Below are 20,784 nucleotides of genomic sequence, written 5' to 3' on the forward strand. Positions count from 1 at the left end.
TTGCTCTCTATTACCCGCCTCAAAAACCTGCAGCTGGTCCTGTCTGCTGTGGCAGTTGAGGCCTAGTGGTTCTAGGCTGTCTGGGTTGAGATCTTTGCTGTGGACTAGAAGATCTACCCCGGATGCCGGTGGATAGATCCTTCTTGGCCTGTAGAATGGTTTTCTGGCTTCTTTTCTTTGTGGACGGCGGGACGCTGATGAGGAAGAGGCTTGCGGGACCGCCGATAGTTGGCGCAATGTCTCTGTGTGTTTAAGTTGTGCCACTGCACCTGTACCTTTGATCCAAACAGTTTGTCTCCCACACATGGCAAGTCCACCAGCTTATCCTGGACCTCGGGCCTGAGGTCAGAAACGTTTAGCCAGGCCCAGCGGCGTGCACTGATTCCTGAAGCAGCAACTCTTGAGGATGTTTCGAAGCTGTCGTAAGCTGCACGGACTTCATGCTTTCCAGCTTCTAGTCCTTTATAAATTATTGTTTGAGCTGCATCCTTGTACTGTTGAGGTAGGGAATCAGTGAGTTCCTGCATTTGCTTCCAAAGATTCCTCTGGTATTGCATCATATAGAGTTGGTAAGACGCTATCCTGGAGTTAAGCATAGCTCCTTGGAATACCTTTCTCCCTAGAGAGTCCAGGAATCGATGATCCTTCCCTGGTGGAGCAGAGGAATGAGTTTGTACTCTTTTGGATTTTTTTCTGAGCCGACTCAACTACTACCGATTGTGGTAACTGTGACTTTTGGTAACCAGGAACATGTTGGACAAGATATGTAGTGTTCACTCTTTTATTAATTGGCGGGACGGAACATGTATGTTCCCAAAGCCTGTGTTGTAATTCCATGAGTACTTCATGGATAGGAATGGCCAAGACTTCTTTGGGTGGATCCACGAATTGTAGGACTTCCAAAGTCTGCTGCCTTGTATCTTCCTCAGACACTAATTTGAAAGGGATTGTGTCTGTCATATCTTTAATGAAAGTAGTGAAGGACAAGTCTTCTGGTGGAGACTTTTTTCCTTCCTTTAGGAGGAGATGGTTCAGACATGAAGCTTTCTGATGAAGAATCTGTATTTTTCTCCTCCAATGAGTCTTATGGCACTTGTTTGGAAGGAGAAGTAGGAGAAGACCCCGGTGGAAGTGATAGAACCACTGGTCTGAAGAGTCCTGAAGATACTGGTTGAGGGTCATCAAGAGGGCCTTGTCCAGGAATGTCTCCTTGTCCTACAGGCTTAGTAGGAAGAGGGTGCAGTGGGATGGCACCGACTAGAGTGTCAGGTCTATCAATTATTTTTTTATTTATTTAGGTTTTTTAGCATTTGAAATATTGAGAATTCTGGTTGTCCTGGAGCCCCAGGCGTGGGTACTGGCATCGGAAATGCAGATGGGATGGGCATTGGTGCTTGTCTTATACTCGGGGATGGCCCTGGTATCTGTGCAGGCACCGGTATAGACAATAGCGTCTGTTTCGGCGAGGGCGTCTGTGTCGATGGTCGATGTTCCTGAAGCGCTTCACACACTGCCTGGCGAATGAATCCGCTCAGTTCCTCCATAATAGCTGATGCAGGCAGAGCAGCTATACGCGGTGGGGGCGTCATCGGCCTTACCACAGGGTTCTGTGGAGGCTCGATGTCCAGAACCTCGATGGATGGAGAAGGCCTCGGTGTCTCTTGTAGTCGAAGCTGCTTGGCTGTCTACTTCTCCGGGGATAATAGATTCTGGAATTGAAGCATGTCGATGGCGATGTTTAGATCGGTGCTCCATGGCTTTTTCAAGGCCCGATGCTGACTTTATCGATGCCGCGGATGGGGTCAGTGACGACCAGTCCCCTGAACCCTCCAGAAGTTTTTCTTAAGTTTTATCCTTTTCGAAGCTCCGGCCGGAGACGACTGAGTGGACGTCGATGTGGAAGGTAACAGTTGGATGTGGAACAAGTGTTCCATTTTTTCTTGCCATACTTTCCGATCTTTGGCGGTCATTTCTGCAGATTTTGGGCAGGATGAAACATCATGGGACTGACCCAAACAGAGAACACACTCCTGGTGTGGATCCGTAATCAACATCGTGCAGTTACATTTGGGGCATTTTTTTAAAGCCTGTAGCCATGATCACGACAGCTGTCGATGGATATGAGACTAAAAGTTGTGGAAACTCGAAAAGAGTCAGAAGGGATGTTGTACTCAACGGCCGGTGGTAAAGAGAGAGAGACCCCGATGTGGGAGAGAGAAAACGAAATTTTAATCTGATTTTGTCAGAAATTGTGTGAAGAATTTCACACAGGGCTCCTGCTCCGCGATGCTGAAAACAGCGCAGAAAAAGGAAGACTGAAGGGAGACCCCTGTGGCTGAGAATATCATGGCATGCTCAGTGGGCTCAGGATGCCAGCAATGTTCCCTCTAAGCTGCGCAATCGCGCGGCCGCGCACAAGTTAAATTCCTGCCGCGCACATGTTTTAATCTGCCGCGCAAAAAAAACGCCCATGTCTGCTTCCATTTTCCCCGGAAAGAGGGAGGGATAGAAGCCGCCCGCCACCCACCGCAGCGACGCCACTGACTACGGAGACACTACTGGGCGTTGCTTCCGCAGAGCCATGACCTCTTGCGTGACCCACCGAGGCTCTGATCACATTTCCGTTTCCTGTTTTCCGTTTGATTGTGTGGTGTGGTGAACGGCGTTCATGAGAAAAGGTACAAGCTGACAGAAGATAGCGGAAAAATATGTCTAAACGTGAATTCAAAGACGGAAGAAACGATAAACGTTTGAATAAGAAAGCGAGATTGAACTTTAAAGTCGAATGGCTCAAGGAATATGTAGAAGCCGATATGCCGGAGTGCGTCATCAATTATTTAAAGCAACATCATATTATACCATCAATATTTGCCGTAGCCTGTTAGTTTGATGGGTAATGAGACCTCATATATACTATGGCAGGGTACTGGTGAATTAGTCCCTAAATGCCAATAGTTCAATAGTGCGGTGATAAGCTCTACGTGCACCGTCTCAAAATTATAATCATAGGTCTCACTGGGTGATCAAAGTACCGACAGCGTCTTGTCAGTTACAAAGTGTTATAGGCAGTAGGAAGGATAAACACTTATCGTAGCATGGTTTGCAGTCAGGGACTCGGTACTGGCGTGTTGGCCCGACACGGCTCGTGTTTCTGGGGAACCTTCTTCAGGGGCCGCAGTGTGCCAGTGCTGCAATGTGATAAAGCAAAGTTAATACATCCCATGTTCAAGACAGACTAAATTCAAGCTGTTAGTCAATTTTTCAGACTCAGACGTTTGTGTTCATCGGACAGAGACTTCAAATTACAAGCAGGTAGACTTGCGGAAAGGTTTTTTTCGAGAGGATACCCTTACAGTGCAGTATACAAAGCTTTTAAAAGAGCATGGCATTCACCGAGGACAGCCCTGTTGCAGTACAAAACACGGCCCCCTGTTACAACTGATATCTGTGTACTCACACACACGGATAAATCTTATTTAATTATGCAAAGTATAAAAAAACACTGGCACATCTTACAATTGCATCACATTTTTTCTGAATATCCACTCTTTGCATACCAACGCAGCAAGAACTTAAAGGACTCTGTTGTGCATGCAGCTGTCACTTTACAGAACCCGATAAGACAGCAAGGCAGCCATCGTTGCTGTGGTAACTGCGAAATGTGTTCCATCACTATAGAGGGATCTTCATGGAAACATCCACGCACAGGTCACATCTATTATAAAAATTCAGAGACATCTTGTAATTCCACGTCCGTGGTATACCTCATAGAATGTCCCTGTCAATTAACATATGTTGGACGCACGAGTAGAAAAATCAAAACGTGGCTTTTTGAACACCGCAGCCGCTTAAACACAGAGAACCTGGAAGCACCGATGGTAGATCACTGTATTGCAACTGGCCACACTTTTGACCAATTACGATGGACCATCCTTGAACAAATTTTACCCAGCTCACGTGGAGGAGACATCAAACAAATACTCAACTTCCGGGAACAGTGGTGGATTTTTACTTTAATGTCCGCAACACCTTTCGGTCTCAATGACTCGGTTGAATGGGCTTCGCTCATTTAGTTCCTGTTCTAGCTAAATTGGTTTGACGTCACTATTACTTGTTCCCGCCCATAGCGGTAGGTATATAATCAGCACTTTAAAATGGCGGATCCTGCTGCCAAAATATCGCTGCAGCCAAGTAGCAGAAGAAGCGGGCAGTCTGGAAAATAGTAAGTTATGGCAACTAACAGCTTGAATTTAGTCTGTCTTGAACATGGGATGTATTAACTTTGCTTTATCACATTGCAGCACTGGCACACTGCGGCCCCTGAAGAAGGTTCCCCAGAAACACGAGCCGTGTCGGGCCAACACGCCAGTACCGAGTCCCTGACTGCAAACCATGCTACGATAAGTGTTTATCCTTCCTACTGCCTATAACACTTTGTAACTGACAAGACGCTGTCGGTACTTTGATCACCCAGTGAGACCTATGATTATAATTTTGAGACGGTGCACGCAGAGCTTATCACCGCACTATTGAACTATTGGCATTTAGGAACTAATTCACCAGTACCCTGCCATAGTATATATGAGGTCTCATTACCCATCAAACTAACAGGCTACGGCAAATATTGATGGTATAATATGATGTTGCTTTAAATAATTGACAAAAGATTGCATCATAAATTCAACAGTCCTATATTTAGGAGTGCGTCATCAAACAGCGAACGATTCTTGGAAATATTTTTAAGTTCAACTCGGAGAACTCTGTTGTCTGCGACATTTGCAAACATGCGACTGCTCATTGTGCTTTCGCTCAAGGAAAACAGTGGGACGAATGGAAACTGGATTATTTAAAGCGACATTTACTCCAGAAAGTTCACGTTCAGTCTGTCGATTTGCTAAGAAGTCAGCGTCGGGGAACACTTCGGGCATTGCTGAAGGAAACTACTGAAGAAAAGAAGACAAAAACTGAAATTTCTGAAAGAAAGTCTGCTTCCAGTGAGGAGGTAAAAATTCTAATTGATAATGTCCTCCTTGCCATAAAATTGAATTCTTCGATGCTAATCTGTTCAGGAAATTCACAATCACATTGGAAAATATGTAAAAATACCGGAATCTTGGAGAAGTAAAAATTATGCGTTTGAATTTCTAGAGTGCATAAACTCAGTAATACAAAGAGATATGATAAATGATTGGCGCCAGTCGACATTCCACACTCTCATAATTGATGAGAGTACAGACATCACCGTGACAAAAATGTTAATTCTTTATGTAAAATTTCGAAAAGAAGATGAAGCTGCTTACTGTACTTATTTTGCTGGAATTCTGAAGCTGACAGAATGTAACAGTGCAGCTATTGTGACAGCCATTACCAATTTCTACCAAGAGAACAATCTTGACTTGAGCAAAATGGTAATGTTCACATCAGACGGGGCTTCTGTGATGCTTGGGAAATATAATGGTGTTGCTGCAATACTTCGGCGATCTAACAAACATTTGCTTGAGCAACATTGTGTGGCACACAGAGAGGATTTAGGACTTGATGATGCTTGGAAGCATAACGCTATGTTGAAAGATATAGAAACTCTAATTCGAACAGTTTACACGATTTTTAGTCTGTCATCTGTGAAGAAATCCAGGTTTGAGGAACTTTGTCAGGCATCAGAACATGATGCAGTTGCATTCAGGCCCCTTAATGAAGTCAGGTGGTTGTCTCGACATTTTGCTGTGAATGCCTTAGTCAAGAACTACGATATGCTGATTCAATATTGCAGAGAACGGATAGAAGAAGACGATGACCCAATACACAAATACTGCTTAGACAAGTTGACAAAACCTGAGTATCATGTTACCATCTTTACTTTAAATGATGTATTAGGAGAGTTGGCAGAGTTGTGTAGACGTCTTCAGAGGAGCAATCTAACAACTGTAGAGGCGTTCCAGATGACAAAAGCCAAAATAATGAAACTTCGATCACAGTATCTTGGTGACACCATTCATTTCTCAGGGGAAGTTCGTAATGTTATAGCAACGTACGCTTCTGTCAACACCACTGCTGTCATCCATTTCATAGAACGTGTCTGTGATCACTTTAACAGTAGATTTCCTGAAGATGAACTTGGCGAATGGTCAGTCTTTGATAAAGATTCCTTTGCAGCTGTTGAAAATGTTAAGAATTTTTTATTTGGTTCTGACAAAATTGAAATACTGGCAGCTAGATACTGCACCTTGCTAAACAAGCCAGAAGTTGTTCTTAAGAAGAATTTAGTTGCTCAGTATGTGGACTTTAAATTCATCATGAGTGAAAAATTGGCACAAGGTGCACTGAAGAATTTTGACGACATGATTGTTTATATTAGGCAGCAGGATGGGTTTTCTGACTTAGGCCAATTGCTTGACATTTGTGGAACTTTCCAGGCGTCTAGCGCAGATTGTGAGAGAGGTTTTAGTCTCATGAATCAGATTAAAACAAAGACCAGAAATCGGCTAGAAGTCAACCATCTGGACAACCTCATTAGGATAAAACTTTATTTAATGTCAGGACAAGCAGTTAATTTGGACGATGTGTATTCATTTTGGAAGAACTGCAAAGGACGACGAAATACTTCTACGGTTGATGTAATGTAATGTTTTCTCTTTCAGCTTTCTGCAAATGTTCATATTTGAATCATATGTCGAGAAATTTTGCACAATAAAATTGACATTTGAAAAATTTGCACATTAGTTTCAATTTTTGCACACATGCCACCAAACCTTAGAGGGAACATTGGATGCCAGTCAAAAGTTATTGAAACTTTGACAGAAAGTTTTCCGTGATAGGGCTCCATTGATGTCACCCATATGTGAGGACTATCATCCTGCTTGTCCTGGGATAATCTTTGCTTCTGTGTTTACTAATGAGGATGTTGGGTAGATACCTGTTCCGGAGATGGTTTTCAAGGGTGATAAGTCAGATGAACTGAACCAAATCACTGTGAACCTGGAAGATCTAGTAGGCCAGATTGACAAACTAAAGCGTAGCAAATCACCTGGACCAGGTGCTATGCATCCCAGGGTTCTGAAGGAATTAAAAAATGAAATTTCAGATCTATTAGTTAAAATTTGTAACCTATCATTAAAATCATCCATTGTACCTGAAGACTGGAGGGTGGCCAATGTAACCCCAATATTTAAAAAGAACTCCAGGGGTAATCCGGGAAACTATAGACCAGTGAGCCTGACTTCAGTGCCAGAAAAAATAGTGGAAACTATTCTAAAGATCAAAATCACAGAGCATGTAGAAAGACCTGGTTTAATGGAACACAGTCAACATGGATTTATACAAGGGAAGTCTTGCCTCACAAATCTGCTTCATTTTTTTTAAAGGGGTTAATAAACATGTGGATAAAGTGAACCAGTAGATGTAGTGTATTTGGATTTGCAGAAGGCGTTTGACAAAGTCCCTCATGAGAGGCTTCTAAGAAAACTAAAAATTCATGGGTTAGGAGGCAATGTCCTTTCGTGGATTACAAACTGGTGCAAAGACAGGAAACAGAGTAGGATTAAATGGTCAGTTTTCTCAGTGGAAAATGGTAAACAGTGGAGTGCCTCAGGGATCTGTACTTGTACTGGTGCTTTTCAATATATTTATAAATGATCTGGAAAGGAATACAAGTGAGGTTATCAAATTTGCAGATATAAAATTGTTCAGAGTAGTTAAATTACAAGCGGATTGTGATAAATTGCAGGAGGACTTTGCGAGACTGGAAGATTGGGCATCCAAATGGCAGATGAAATTTAACGTGGACAAGTGCAAGGTATTGCATATAGGAAAAAATAACTGGTGCTGTACTTACACGATGTTAGGTTCCATATTAGGAGTTGCCACCCAGGAAAAAGATCTAGGCATCATAATGGATAACACATTGAAATCGTCAGTTCAGTGTGCTGCGGCAGTCAAAAAAGCAAACAGAATGTTGGGAATTATTAAGAAGGGGAATGGTTAATAAAACGGAAAATGTCATAATGCCTCTATCGCTCCATGGTGAGACCGCACCTTGAATACTGTGTATAATTCTGGTCACCGCATCTCAAAAAAGATATAGTTGCACTGGAGAAGGGACAGAGAAGGGCAACCAAAATGATAAACGGGATGGAACAGCTCCCCTATGAGGAAAGGCTAAAGAGGATAGAGCTGTTCAGCTTGGAGAAGAGATGACTGAGGGGGAATATGATAGAGGTCTTTAAGATCATGAGAGGTCTAGAACGGGTAGATGTGAATTGGTTATTTACTCTTTCGAATAATAGGACTATCGGGCACTCTATAAAGTTAGCAAGTAGCACATTTAATACTAATAGGAGAAAATTATTTTTCACTGAACCCACAATTAAGCCTTGGAATTTGTTGCCAGAGGATGTGGTTAGTTCAGTTAGTGTAGCTGGGTTTAAAAAAGGTTTGGATAAGTTCTTAGAGAAGTCCATTAACTGTTATTAATCAAGTTGACTTAGGGAGAATAGCCTCTGCTATTACTGACATCAATAGCATGGGATCTATTTAATGTGTGGGTACTTGCCAGGTTCTTATGGCCTGGATTGGCCACTGTTGGAAACAGGATGCTGGGCTTGATGGACTCCTGGTCTGACCCAGTATGGCAATTTCTTATGTTCTTAGGTACCACCACCTCTGTAATATGGTCTTGTAATCATTTCATACTTAGAAATACTGTTTCCTCCCTTAGATCCATCACTCTCCCCTACTTTTGTAAATACTATGCAAGATAATTTATTTAAGAAGTCTAGTGCTTGCTGGCGGCCCTTTTTACAGATCTCACATTCTCCATTTATCTTACCTTTTCCTCCTTTGGTATTTCACCTTTATCTTATTTAAAGAAGCTGTTATCAGCGTATTTAATTTTCTCTTCCATTTGTAAGGTTGCTCTTCTAAGCTGCCTCTTTTTGTTTGGGAGAGCTAGCATGGTATGACCCTGATAGCATGATGCAGGAGCCCATGCATTTGGGCAAGTGTGTTGGCCCACAGAAAATATTTCAGAGTTAGCTAGGTAGTTACTATCACAAAAGAACTACCCTGCCCTTCAGTCTCTGAGGTACCTCTGCTTCTGCTTGTCCAGTTTCTGCACTCTGGCCTCTCGTCCTGTGCTCTGTCTTCTGGGGCTACACACTTCAGCTTATCAGACACATTGGTGCCCAAACAGACTTCTCTTGCTCTGCTGGACCTGCCTAGCAATATTTGTCCCAGCTGTTACACACTGTTACTTTCAGGGAATTTTCCTGTGAACTTGAACTTTTGAGGACTGTGCAGAGCAATTTTTGGGATGATGAGAAGGAACTAATGCAAAGTTTTATTGCTATTATTTGTAGCTCTTATTGAAGAGCTGGACAATTTTTGAACATTTTGTTTTATAACCTTTAATGTTTTTACATCTTTTTTTTTTTTTTTCTCTCTCTCATCTTCTCCTGTAGCTAAATCTGGAAATGCTCCCTCTGGCACCGCCCATAGCAGCAGCCTATCTGCCAAGCGCTGTGACCCCAATCACAAGGATTGTCTGCTGCGAGAGTTCCGCAAGCTGTGCACTATGGTATCGGACAAGCCCAGCTATCTGACCAAGACGCAGCTCATCCAGAACTTCCTGCAGAAGGGAACAGGAGGCGGTATGCATCTTGGGACGGCGGAGGAGAGAGAACTGTAGAGGGAGGGAATGATGTGCTCAGCTCATGAAAGAAATAACAAATAGGGGTGCTCCTGGGGGAAGGAGGAGATGCACTATATAACTGCAAAATACTTCTCTAAAAGAAGGTTTCCCAGCTCCTGTAAAGTCTGTCCTGACCCTGTGACAGGTTAGCCTTCAGCAAGGGTCTCCTGGTCATGGGGAGCTCTGGGGAGGTGAGCTAGTCAGAGCTTTGTATAAGTTTACTTTAATATACTGCCTGTCCATAAATTCAAAGCAGTTTACAGGGCTAAATACATCTCATCACAATAATTAGGTAAACCATGTAATATAACATGAAGAATTAACAATGAAACCCAGATCTTATATGCCTTCACACTTTATATGCAAATTCTTAGTAAATTCTTTATAAAAATATTTTTGAAAGGAGAACATTTTATTTAGCACAATATGACAACTCACATCAAAATACTACCATTATAATCATAAGCCTGTTCTTTTTTTTTTTTTTTTTGTGAAGCATTTTTAAACAATTTTGTAAACAAGTTAAAGAAACTTAACTTGTGTAGCATTATGGTGTGATAACAAGGTCCAAAAATATTCTGAAGCAATTCATTAATACAGCAAGGGAAACCTGTTCAGTTGTTGTCATGGAGCACAGTGTGAATCACATTTCGTCATGACTGGCTGCATCGGGGTAACCTCCTGTCGCTTGTGACTTGCACCCACCACAGTTGGTTTTTTTTTTTGCAATTAAAGTTTTATTGAGTTTAAAATGTGTACAATACAAAGGCTGTCAAACATCAGCCATATCAGTAATAAACAAGGAGTTCTCTAAACATCAGAACTAGAGTTCCGTTGAATAGAACAAATGACCGAGAGTCATCTCGTAACGTGATTTAAAAACAAATACTAGTAGGCACTCTCCTAATGAAAAGAGCCAACGGCTGGTGTAAATACACCCATCAACTGAAATGACAGAGGCAGAAAAACTGAAATACCTCATATGCATTTCAAATAAGTCTAGAAAGGGTTCCATACCAACAAGAAGCAAGACATCCGCTTATGTTTAGCAGCAGTTAAAGAGGCAAGGCTATAACTTATATGCAATTTTTTGGTGACCTCCGTGATGCTCGGTATATATATTCTACTTTCCACCGAGAGGCTATAATACTACGTGCAGCTATAAATACCTGAATGCAAAACGTCTGCTGACGCTTATTTTATTCTGGAGCGAGCATATTAAGTAATGCTGCCTCCGGGGTGGGAGATAATTTTGTGCCCAAAATTTCACCTACCCACGAAAACACCTTATTCCAGAAAGGGGAGATCTGCTTACAGCTCCACAAATGTCCTAATTCCCCGCTCAATCTCCAACATACGTTTGGAAGTTGAGGGTAGATTGTATGAAGTTTATCTGGAGTGAGATACCATCTATAAATCATTGTATAACAGTTTTCGTGTAACCGAGCAGATATGGAGTACTTGCTAGCTACCCTTGTAATTTGCTCCCATTCTTTTCCTTCAATTTTTCGACCCAAATCAGCTTCCCATTTAGTGACATAAGAGGGAGGTCGAGATTCAGCTTCATAAAGTATTTTATAAATTTTCACTGTAGAACCACAGATAGAATCAGAATTGGTATACAAATATTCAATAAGGGATCTACTATTTCTTAGCAGATTTGCCTTGCACAAGGCATTTACAAAGTGCATAGCTTGTGCAAACCCTAAAAAATTTAAGGGAGCTAGCTGGTATTTGTTCTCAAGCTCTGCTCTGGGTAATAGACTGCCTTGCGACATTAAATGATCAATAGTGGTGATTCCCTTAGCTTACCATGTGTGAAATAAATTGGTTTGGTATCCTGCCGGGAACTGAGTATTATGGAATAATGACGATTGATAAAAATGTTGGTAATCACCTACTTATTTTGTTTTCCATTGGGCCCATATCTTTAAAGTGGTCCTAGTTGTTCAAGGTATGCAATTTAAAGGGTGCCAAGATCTCTTAAGTTGCCATGGCATTGCTTGAATAGGCATGCCTCCAATTAGTGTCCAAGTTGCACCCACTGTTTTACTGAGGCCTGTCTGTTGAAGTCTAATAATGCTCTAAGCTGCGAAGCAACAAAATACTCCCACAACCTTTCTTCTAAGTCCCATACAAAGTCATCATCCTTCAAAAGAGATTTGTTTAGCTTCCAGAAATGTGTACCCTTATCTCCTTCAGGGATACCAAGAACCAATCTCACTAGGGCATGGTCGGACCATGTGATATCATCAATAACTGTGTAGACATTAGGTATTAAGGCTTTCTCTCCTAAAAAGAGGTCTGTTTGGGAGTAACTATCGTGAGGTGCTGAGTAGAAGGTGTAGGATCTTGATGTGGGATGGCGATGTCGCAATCAGTTACAAAAGAGAAAAAAGCCTTCCTGATCTTCTGCTGTACAGTAGCTATGGTTGTGGAGTTATCCAAGGCAGGATTGGGCGAGGTATTAAAATCCCCCCCTATTATTAGATATCCCTCTACATGCGCCAGTAATGAATAATTAATATCCTTTAAGAAAGGTTCCTGATCTTGGTTGGGTGCATAAATTGATAAGAGTATAGAGTTGATCCCCTATCTTCATTTTAATTAGCACATATCTCCCTCCTGGGTCTATGACTTGGGACTGAAGGTCAAACACTAAGTCAGCAGATATAATAATGCTTTTGCCTGCATAGCGGTTATTCTTCCCTGCAGCTGCTAAGAAAATATGAGGATATTCTTTACAGGCTAATAAATGCTCATGTCTTTGTGGATGTGTGTGTCTTGAATAAATGCATTGCTAACTTTTTGCATTAGCAACTCCCTCCATAGCAAGAAGTGCTTCTTATAGGTATTAAGCCCTTTTACGTTCAGGGAAAGTAAATTAACCATACCAGCAATGTTTAATAAGATAAGAAATGTGGGTGTGCAGTAATATTCAAAGGTTTATCATTAAAATTGGCCCTAACAGAACTTGATCCCAAGCAAAAACATACACAAAATAATGTAAGTACAATGAGAACTCCATTGCCCCCCCCCCCCCAAACCCCAATTAGTGATTCGCCCTCCTTCCCTTGCAAATCCTGACCCATGGAGACTTGCTCATGCAGCGAAATGAACCCCCAGTGAGTCCTCCCCTGCCTCCAAGCTAAAGATAAAGAAACAAATAACTCTCATAGCAACAATAGAATATAAGTTCTGTGTTGGCTATAATGTGAACTTCATAAGAGCTATTCTCACAGGACAAGCAGGATGGTAGTCCTCACATATGGGTGATATCATCAGGATGGAGCCCAATCACGGAAAACTTCTGTCAAAGTTTCCAGAACTTTGACTGGCCCCTACTGTGCATGCCCAGCATGGCACTAACCCTGCAGCCAGCAGGGGTCCCCCTTCAGTCTTCTTTTTTCCGTGCAGCAGTAAAGGAGCTCTGAAGAGATTCCTGAAAGGAATTTTCCTCAAGGAATTACTAAAAGTTAATTTGCCCCACAGATCAATCTCCTCCAGGGTTTGGCCTTCCAGGCTCCAGACCCTCAAACCACTTTCACCACCGACGCTTCCATCTCGGTTGGGGAGCCTACATGGCCGATCTGCAGACACAAGGATCTTGGTCTCCAGAGGAAGTCAAACACCAAATAAATTTCCTGGAACTTCGAGCAATCAGATATGCTCTCAGGGCATTTCAGGATCGCCTCTCAAATCAAGTCTTCCTGATTCAGACGGACAACTAAGTGGCCATGTGGTACATCAACAAGCAGGGAGGCATGGGCTCCTTCCTTCTGTATCAGGAAGCTGTGCAGATTTGGGCGGAAGCTCTCTCCCATTCGATGTACCTCAAGGCCACCTACTTGCCGGGAGTGGACAATGTGCTGGCAGACAAGCTGAGTCGCGTCTTTCAACCGCACGAGTGGTCTCTCAACCCCTCGGTAGCGAACTCCATCTTCCAACAAAGGGGATATCCTCGGATAGATCTCTTTGCGTCCGCACAAAACCGCAAAGTGGAGAACTACTGCTCTCTCATTCGCAGCAAACTCTCATGGGCAACCGGTCTGCTCTGCACATTCCCTCCACTTCCTCTTCTCTCAAAGACTCTCGTGAAGTTACGTCAGGACAAGGGAGCCATGATCCTGATAGCACCTCACTGGCCACGCCAAGTGTGGTTTCCAATATTTCAGGATCTCTCCATCCGCAGGCACATTCCCTTGGGAAAGGACTTGCTTCTGATCACTCAAAATGAAGGGTGCCTACGCCATCCCAATCTTCAAGCCTTGTCCCTGACGGCATGGATTTTGAAAGGTTAATCCTTTAGCCACTTAACCTTTCTGAACCAGTTTCCCGTGTCTTGATTGCTTCACGGAAGCCTTCCACGAGAAAAGCTTACTCTTACAAATGGAAAAGGTTCACGTCATGGTGCTCTTCAGTCCCTTGACCCCTTTTCCTGTCTAATCCTGAAGTTTCTGGACTATCTCTGGCATCTATCAGAGTCAGGTCTTAAGACTTCTTCCATCAGAATGCATGTCAGTGCAGTAGCCGCCTTCCATAAAGGTGTCTGATGTTCTATATCAGTACAACCCCTTGTAGCTTTTTAACAAGACTGCAGGGTTAGTGCCATGCTGGGCATGCCCAGTAGGGGCCAGTCAAAGTTCTGGAAACTTTGACAGAAGTGTTCCGTGATTGGGCTCCATCCTGTGATGTCACCCATATGCGAGGACTAACATCCTGCTGTCCTGTGAGAACACCTGTTACAGGTAAGCAACATTTGCTTTTTGCTTAATAAAAGAAAAGCATATGGAGTAAAGCCATTAATTAAAAAAAATAAAAATAAAAAATGGCTGCTTGCAACTTTCTGTCGGCTGCTAAGTATCTTCAGTGTGAACAAAAACAGTCCACATTTTTCAGCATCAGGAGCAACCAACACAGTCATGCTTGGTCTGCTAGTGCCTCTCCAGCCTTTTTAATGTGAGATCGCAAGTGTCCTCCGCCAAGGACCCACATGCTGCCATTTTGGAGGTGGATCTGTTGGAAAACTTGCTAAAGCCTTTGGCATGGGGAACATGATTTCCAGGCCTGCCCTCCGGAAGGACTCGGCTGCTTCAGCTGGTGTCTTAATCCTGTATGAAGTGCCCTTGTATTGAAAGATTAGAGCAAACGGGAAAGCCCAACGATATCTGATGTCGTAGTGCAGCAGTAATTTCCTTTAATTCGAAGCGTCTCTTGAGAGTGCTTGGAGCAATGTCATGGAAGATAGCAATATCTAGCTTTTTCCACTTCCATATTGCCTTCGTACGAGCTATTTTCATGATTTCCTCTTTTAAGGCATAACTGTGGAAATTGATAATCATGTCGCGTGGTTGATTTTTGCAACTTGGACCGAGCGCCCTATGCACCCGTTCAATTTTAATTTGACTTACAATTCAGGTTAAATCGCCCAATGCTCCCTCCTTGCTCTGTAGGAGAAAGCAACATATGTAGGCTGCCACAGACGCACAGTTTAAATAGGCCTCAGTTTCAGTACTCCTCGTATGTGGATATTGGCCCACCTGGAACGGTTCTCTAGGTCTTCAGTCTTGTCGGACAGGGTTTCCGTCTCAGATCTCCGGGCTTTATTTTGAGAGGATAGTGCTGTAATCAGCGCATTATGATTCTCCAGCCAGGAATCCATGTTGCCCCATCACTGTAATGTCTTCTCTCATTTCAGTAATGGAAGCTAAAAGCTCTGTTTTAGGATTCCGCATATCTATCCTGAGCTCCAGGAATCACACTTTCATTTCAGATCGTGTTGGGAATTCTGTGAGTTGGGAAGACTCAGCTTGGTGGCAGGTCTCACGGTGAGGGCTTCCGCTTCTTTGCCGCTGGCTTCTCCCATGCGCTCAAGGGCCTGGTCTTCCTCTGAAAGTAGATCTCCTGCCATCTTAGAGAAGGAGAATTGTTTCAAATCTCACTGGTTTTCGAGTAGACATTTTGTATCTCTGCCCAAATTATGTTGTGAGTCGTCAGGGCTGGTGAGAGTTACCAAAAATGCTTAAAATCTCAGAGGTGAAGTTGGAGCTCATGGTTCAGGTGGCCATTTCGCAGCATGGCAGAAGAGCACCCACCCATCACAGTTTTAAGGCAACAGAACATCTGCCATAACTGAAGCCCTGTTTACTAGGACTGCCAGTCTCTTGGAACATACTTTGCCCTCCCTTTCTGACAGATGGACCACATCTCTGCTCAGGGAAGATGAAGGTGGAATGGAGAGGGAGTGTGGAGGCTGCTGAGCAGTGGGGAAACAGGAGATTGGGGTAGCTGGGCAAGCAGGGACATGAGATGAAGGGGGTGAGGGAGCACTGGGAAGAGGATGTGGGGAGGTCTGGAATGCTGGGCAGGGATGTGAGTGTGAGTGGATGATTGAAAGGGAGTAATTGGGAGACGTGAAGGATGATGGAGACATAGAGGAGGAGAGATGGGGATGCAAGAACCATAATATGTCCGCTTGGGAAATCTGCATGTCTTCCATCTTGGTACTTTGCTTAGTGTAGGAGGAAATGTATTTCTGTTTCTAGCTCTCCAGTTTTGCATTGCATGCAGAGTGGCTTTTTGAGGATTCTATTCCACATTTGTAATTTGTGGTCTCTTATTATGTATTTGGTGAAGGTTGGAACTGTATGTGTGAGTGAGGTATTTTACTAGTAGGTAGGGATTTATTTCAATCTTTGTTGCGTTTCTAATTCTAAATAGGACATGCATTGGTGCTGGGCGCCTTTTCATAGGAAGGGCTATTGCTGTTTGAGTTCTTGGAATTAGTGTTGCAATGGTATGGAAGGTTTGCTACACATGTGCTGGATGTTTTGGGGGGTTTTTTTCAGGTTTTGTATTTTGCAATGCGCCTGGTAGTAAGGGAGTTTGTTTCTGTTACTGAGAAAGCACCAGAATCAGAATATCTTTTTTTATATGGCGAGTTGTATTTGAAATATCCTAGTTCTGCTCTGCATCCATTGTTTGTGGGGGGGTTCCTGTGGATGCAGAGTATATGTTTACATTTAGCCCTGTGATGGTCAAGTGTTCAGTGTGTCACGCCTGTAAGCATTATCTGCCAGGTGTGTCCCAATAGAAAAAAGGTTGAGAACCACTGACCTAGATAGATAACAGAGAAGACTATACTTTCATTTTATTTTCAGTGAACTAACAGACATAGTGTATGAATATAATCCACTTTGAGGTTCCAAAAAGCAGAATATAAAAATCAAATCAAATAAACTATAAATTACCGTACTAGGTGGGAGGAGGAAAGAGGAGGGTGTCTGATTTGGTGAGCAGGTTAGTCCCTGAGGAGGAAGTTTGATTGATAAATGTATGATATGGATTTTTTAAAATTTAATTGTAGGTGACAATCAACTACATGGGGCAGAGTAAAGGGATAAGTTTTGTTATGTAATGTTGGGTTTGCCGCTGATAGGTCGGGAGTATAGGGGGAGTGAGGTGGTTTTTGCATTTTATTTTTTTATTTTCTCTATTGATAATGGAAAATGATCAAGCAATATGACTTGGTTTATGAAACGATATGGCAAGAGTTCACTGAAAATTCACATAGGCAGGCAGCATACATCTAACAAAATGAAAGCGTAGTAAGATAAAAATGTATTACTCTGACCAACGAGGTTTGAACAAGCACTTGTTTGCTTATCTCTCACTGTGAAAAGCTTTAATTTTATCTAGCGAAGAGGGTATTGCTTATAAGAACACAAGATGTCATGCTGGGTCCGATCAAATGTTCATTAAGCCCAGCATGCTGTTTTCAACAGTGGCCAATCTGGGTCATGAGTACCCGGCAGGATCCCAAAGACTAGATATATTCCCTGTTTCTTGCCCACAGGGTTAAGCAGTAACTTTCCCAATGAACTCCCTGAACCTGTCCAAACCCCTTTTAAATCTAACTGTGCAAGCTGCCTTGTCCATATCCTCAGCCTCAAATTTCATTGCTTAAGACAGGATGCTGCTAGTCACCATTTTGTCTCCCTACATCTCTTCATGAAGTGTCTAGTGGTAATTGCAACACACTATAGAAGACACAATTCCTTACTCATACAATTGTCTTAACAAGAGCAATTTGCCCTCAGTATTGTGAGCTCTGACGGTGGTGGTGCAACTCCTGGAACATCTGGGTTTTGTCTTAAACGATCCAAAATCTAATCTGAAGCCAGTACTACATCTGGAGTTTATCTGAAAGAACCCTGCTCAACTCTCAAAAAGCAAAAGCTTACCTTCTCTTTATTGTGGCTCAATAGCAACAGCTTGAGAGTTCCTCAGAATACTGAATTACATAGGGAGATTTTTTTTTTTTAGTTTAACCAGGCACAAAATAGAAAACAAGCGATGCAAAGGTCTATAAGACATTGTTTCTTCCTCCTCCATGTCCTTATGGAGTCCAGATTTTATCCATCTCCACATCTCAGCAATCTCAGCTGCTTTGCTTTCCCAGCAAGTAACCTATGCAATAGCTAACTGTGCTGCATGTAAACGTTGGATTATCAGTCTCCGTGGTATGGATGAATGCGACTTGTCCCTCCAGAGGCCCAGAAGAAATGCCAATTGCTCTAAAGAAACAGTTTGAGCACAAAGGTGGCAGAAAAACTTTGCCCCCAAAAAACCAAAGAGATCAACTCATCCTGCAAAAACAAAAAACCATGGTTCACCCAGGAACTAAAAACCATCAAATTAGAATTGAGAAAAAAAGAACACGCATGGCGGAAGAATCCATCCAACGCTACACTAAATGAGTACAAAACCCTCATGCACAGTTACAGAAACAACATCCTTCGCACAAAGAAAGATTTTTATGCCCACAAAATTCACAATTTTTCCTTTGATCCTAAAGCGCTGTTCTCATATGTCTCAGAGCTCACAAAACCCACCTCACCAGCTATCCCAGATGACCAAGCACAATCCAGATGCACAGAACTTGCTCAATTTTTTGAAAACAAAATCCTCAATCTAATGGCTCCTCTGGCAACCAGTAACACAGTACCTCCTTCTATCCACACTCCTTCATGCAACCAGAATACAAACCTAGATTCATTCGAACCTATTTCCTCACTCGAAATCGAAATGACTCTCAAAAAGATGAAACCTTCCACTCATCCGATAGATTCCATCCCATCTAAACTCCTACTCACCATCCCAAACATCATAGCGAAGCCCTTAGCAGAGATCATCAATCGCTCGCTAACCCAAGGCCTAGTACCAGACACACTGAAACTAGCCACCCTCAAACCTCTCCTCAAAAAACCCAACTTGAACCCTGCAGACCCGGCTAATTTTCGCCCCATCGCTAACCTACCATTTGTAGCCAAACTTATGGAGAGGATAGTCAACAAACAGTTATCTGAATACCTAGAAGATCACAAGATCCTCACAACAGCCCAATTCGGATTCCGCAAATCCCTTAGTACGGAATCCCTCCTAACCTCTCTAACTGACAGAGTCCTCGCAGGTCTGGAGAAAAAGACCCCATACCTCCTGATTCTTCTCGACCTATCAGCTGCGTTTGATACCGTAAAACACTCTATCTTAATCGACCGGCTCTCAGACATAGGCATCTCAGGATCAGCCCTGGGATGGTTCAGATCTTTCCTTCATAATAGGACATTCAAGGTCAGAATCAGCAACAAGGATTCCCTCCCGGTCAAGTCCACTTTCGGAGTTCCTCAAGGATCCTCCCTCTCCCCTACCCTTTTTAACATCTATCTTCTCCCCTTATGTCACCTACTCTCAAGTCTTAAGGTCACACACTTCATATACGCAGACGATGTCCAGATTCTGCTGCCAATCACTGACTCCATCTCCAGCACCATCAACTTCTGGAACAATTGTCTACAGTCCATAAACTCACTCCTCTCTAGCCTTAACCTAGTACTTAATACGTCAAAAACGGAACTTTTGCTAATCACTCCAGATGAGAACCTTCAGCCTACCAACAACCTAACCACACCTCCAATGATCAATTCCACTCAAGTAAGAGACCTTGGGGTTACCTTAGACAATAGGCTGAACCTCAAAGAATTTGTCAAGAACACAACGAAAGAATGCTATTACAAACTACACATTCTGAAAAAGTTGAAACCTCTCCTACATTTTCAGGACTTTAGAACAGTCCTCCAAACAATTCTATTTTCTAAAATCGATTACTGCAACTCTCTGCTTATAGGCCTTCCAGCCATCACCACCAAACCTCTACAAATGTTGCAGAACTCCGCTGCCAGGATTCTTACTAACACCAGCAGAGGTGAACACATAACACCCATACTAAAAAAACTTACACTGGCTCCCTATCAGATCCAGAATCATTTTCAAAGTGCTAACTATAACACACAAGACCATCCATTCCCAAACATCGCTTGATCTAAGCTGTCCACTTCGTCCACATGCATCATCAAGACCAATCAGAACCAGTTACTTAGGCACCTTACACGTACCTTCAGCCAAGTCCTCACTCAAGAAACGTGCATTCTCGACTGCCAGCCCCCTCCATTGGAATGCCCTCCCCACGGACATTCGTCTTGAAACCTGTACTCGAACATTCAAAAAGAAACTCAAAACCTGGCTCTTTACAAAAGCCTTCACTTAAAGTTTTCGCTCAGAGCCACATCCCAGAACTAGACTCATTCACGCATTTCATAATCACGTTAACCAGATGTCTGATGCCGCAACTCTTAATTGTATTTCTTGGTCTCATATTCCCAATCGTTAAATTTACAGCATGCTACACCAATACCTTTTAAGTCAGATGTAACCTCAGCTTTGAAGTCTACAAACCTTGAAGATGTAACCGTTAGTTCTTGTAGATTTAAACATTATTCTGAAGATGTAAACTTAGATTTTGAAGACTGTAATCTGTAAGCATTTGTATTTATTGTAAGAATTTGTATTTATTATTTAGCTATCTACATTGATCTGTTACCACTTGGTCCTGTTCTCTCCTTTACCTCAAGTTCTAAGTTCCTACAAAGTTAGCCTTGTTATTTTATACCCACTTGTTTGATGTAATTTTCCAATATTGGTTCTGAGTAAACCGAAGTGGTATGTACTAGTACATGAACTCCGGTATATAAAAGCCTTTA

At 42.6% G+C, this 20,784-nt stretch overlaps 1 protein-coding gene across 1 annotated transcript in view; it reads left to right on the forward strand.

Moving 5' to 3' along the window:
• The window catches only part of LIG3 (DNA ligase 3), a 232,372-nt gene that overhangs the window by 51,324 nt on the left and 160,264 nt on the right, over nt 1-20,784 (forward strand). The window contains exon 4 of the mRNA XM_029613143.1: nt 9,456-9,644. Coding sequence (XP_029469003.1) covers nt 9,456-9,644 — 189 coding nt within the window. The remainder of the gene's footprint in view (nt 1-9,455; nt 9,645-20,784) is intronic.

The sequence above is a fragment of the Rhinatrema bivittatum genome, chromosome 8 (genome assembly GCF_901001135.1).
Source record: "Rhinatrema bivittatum chromosome 8, aRhiBiv1.1, whole genome shotgun sequence".
Classification (NCBI taxonomy): Eukaryota; Metazoa; Chordata; class Amphibia; order Gymnophiona; family Rhinatrematidae; genus Rhinatrema; species Rhinatrema bivittatum.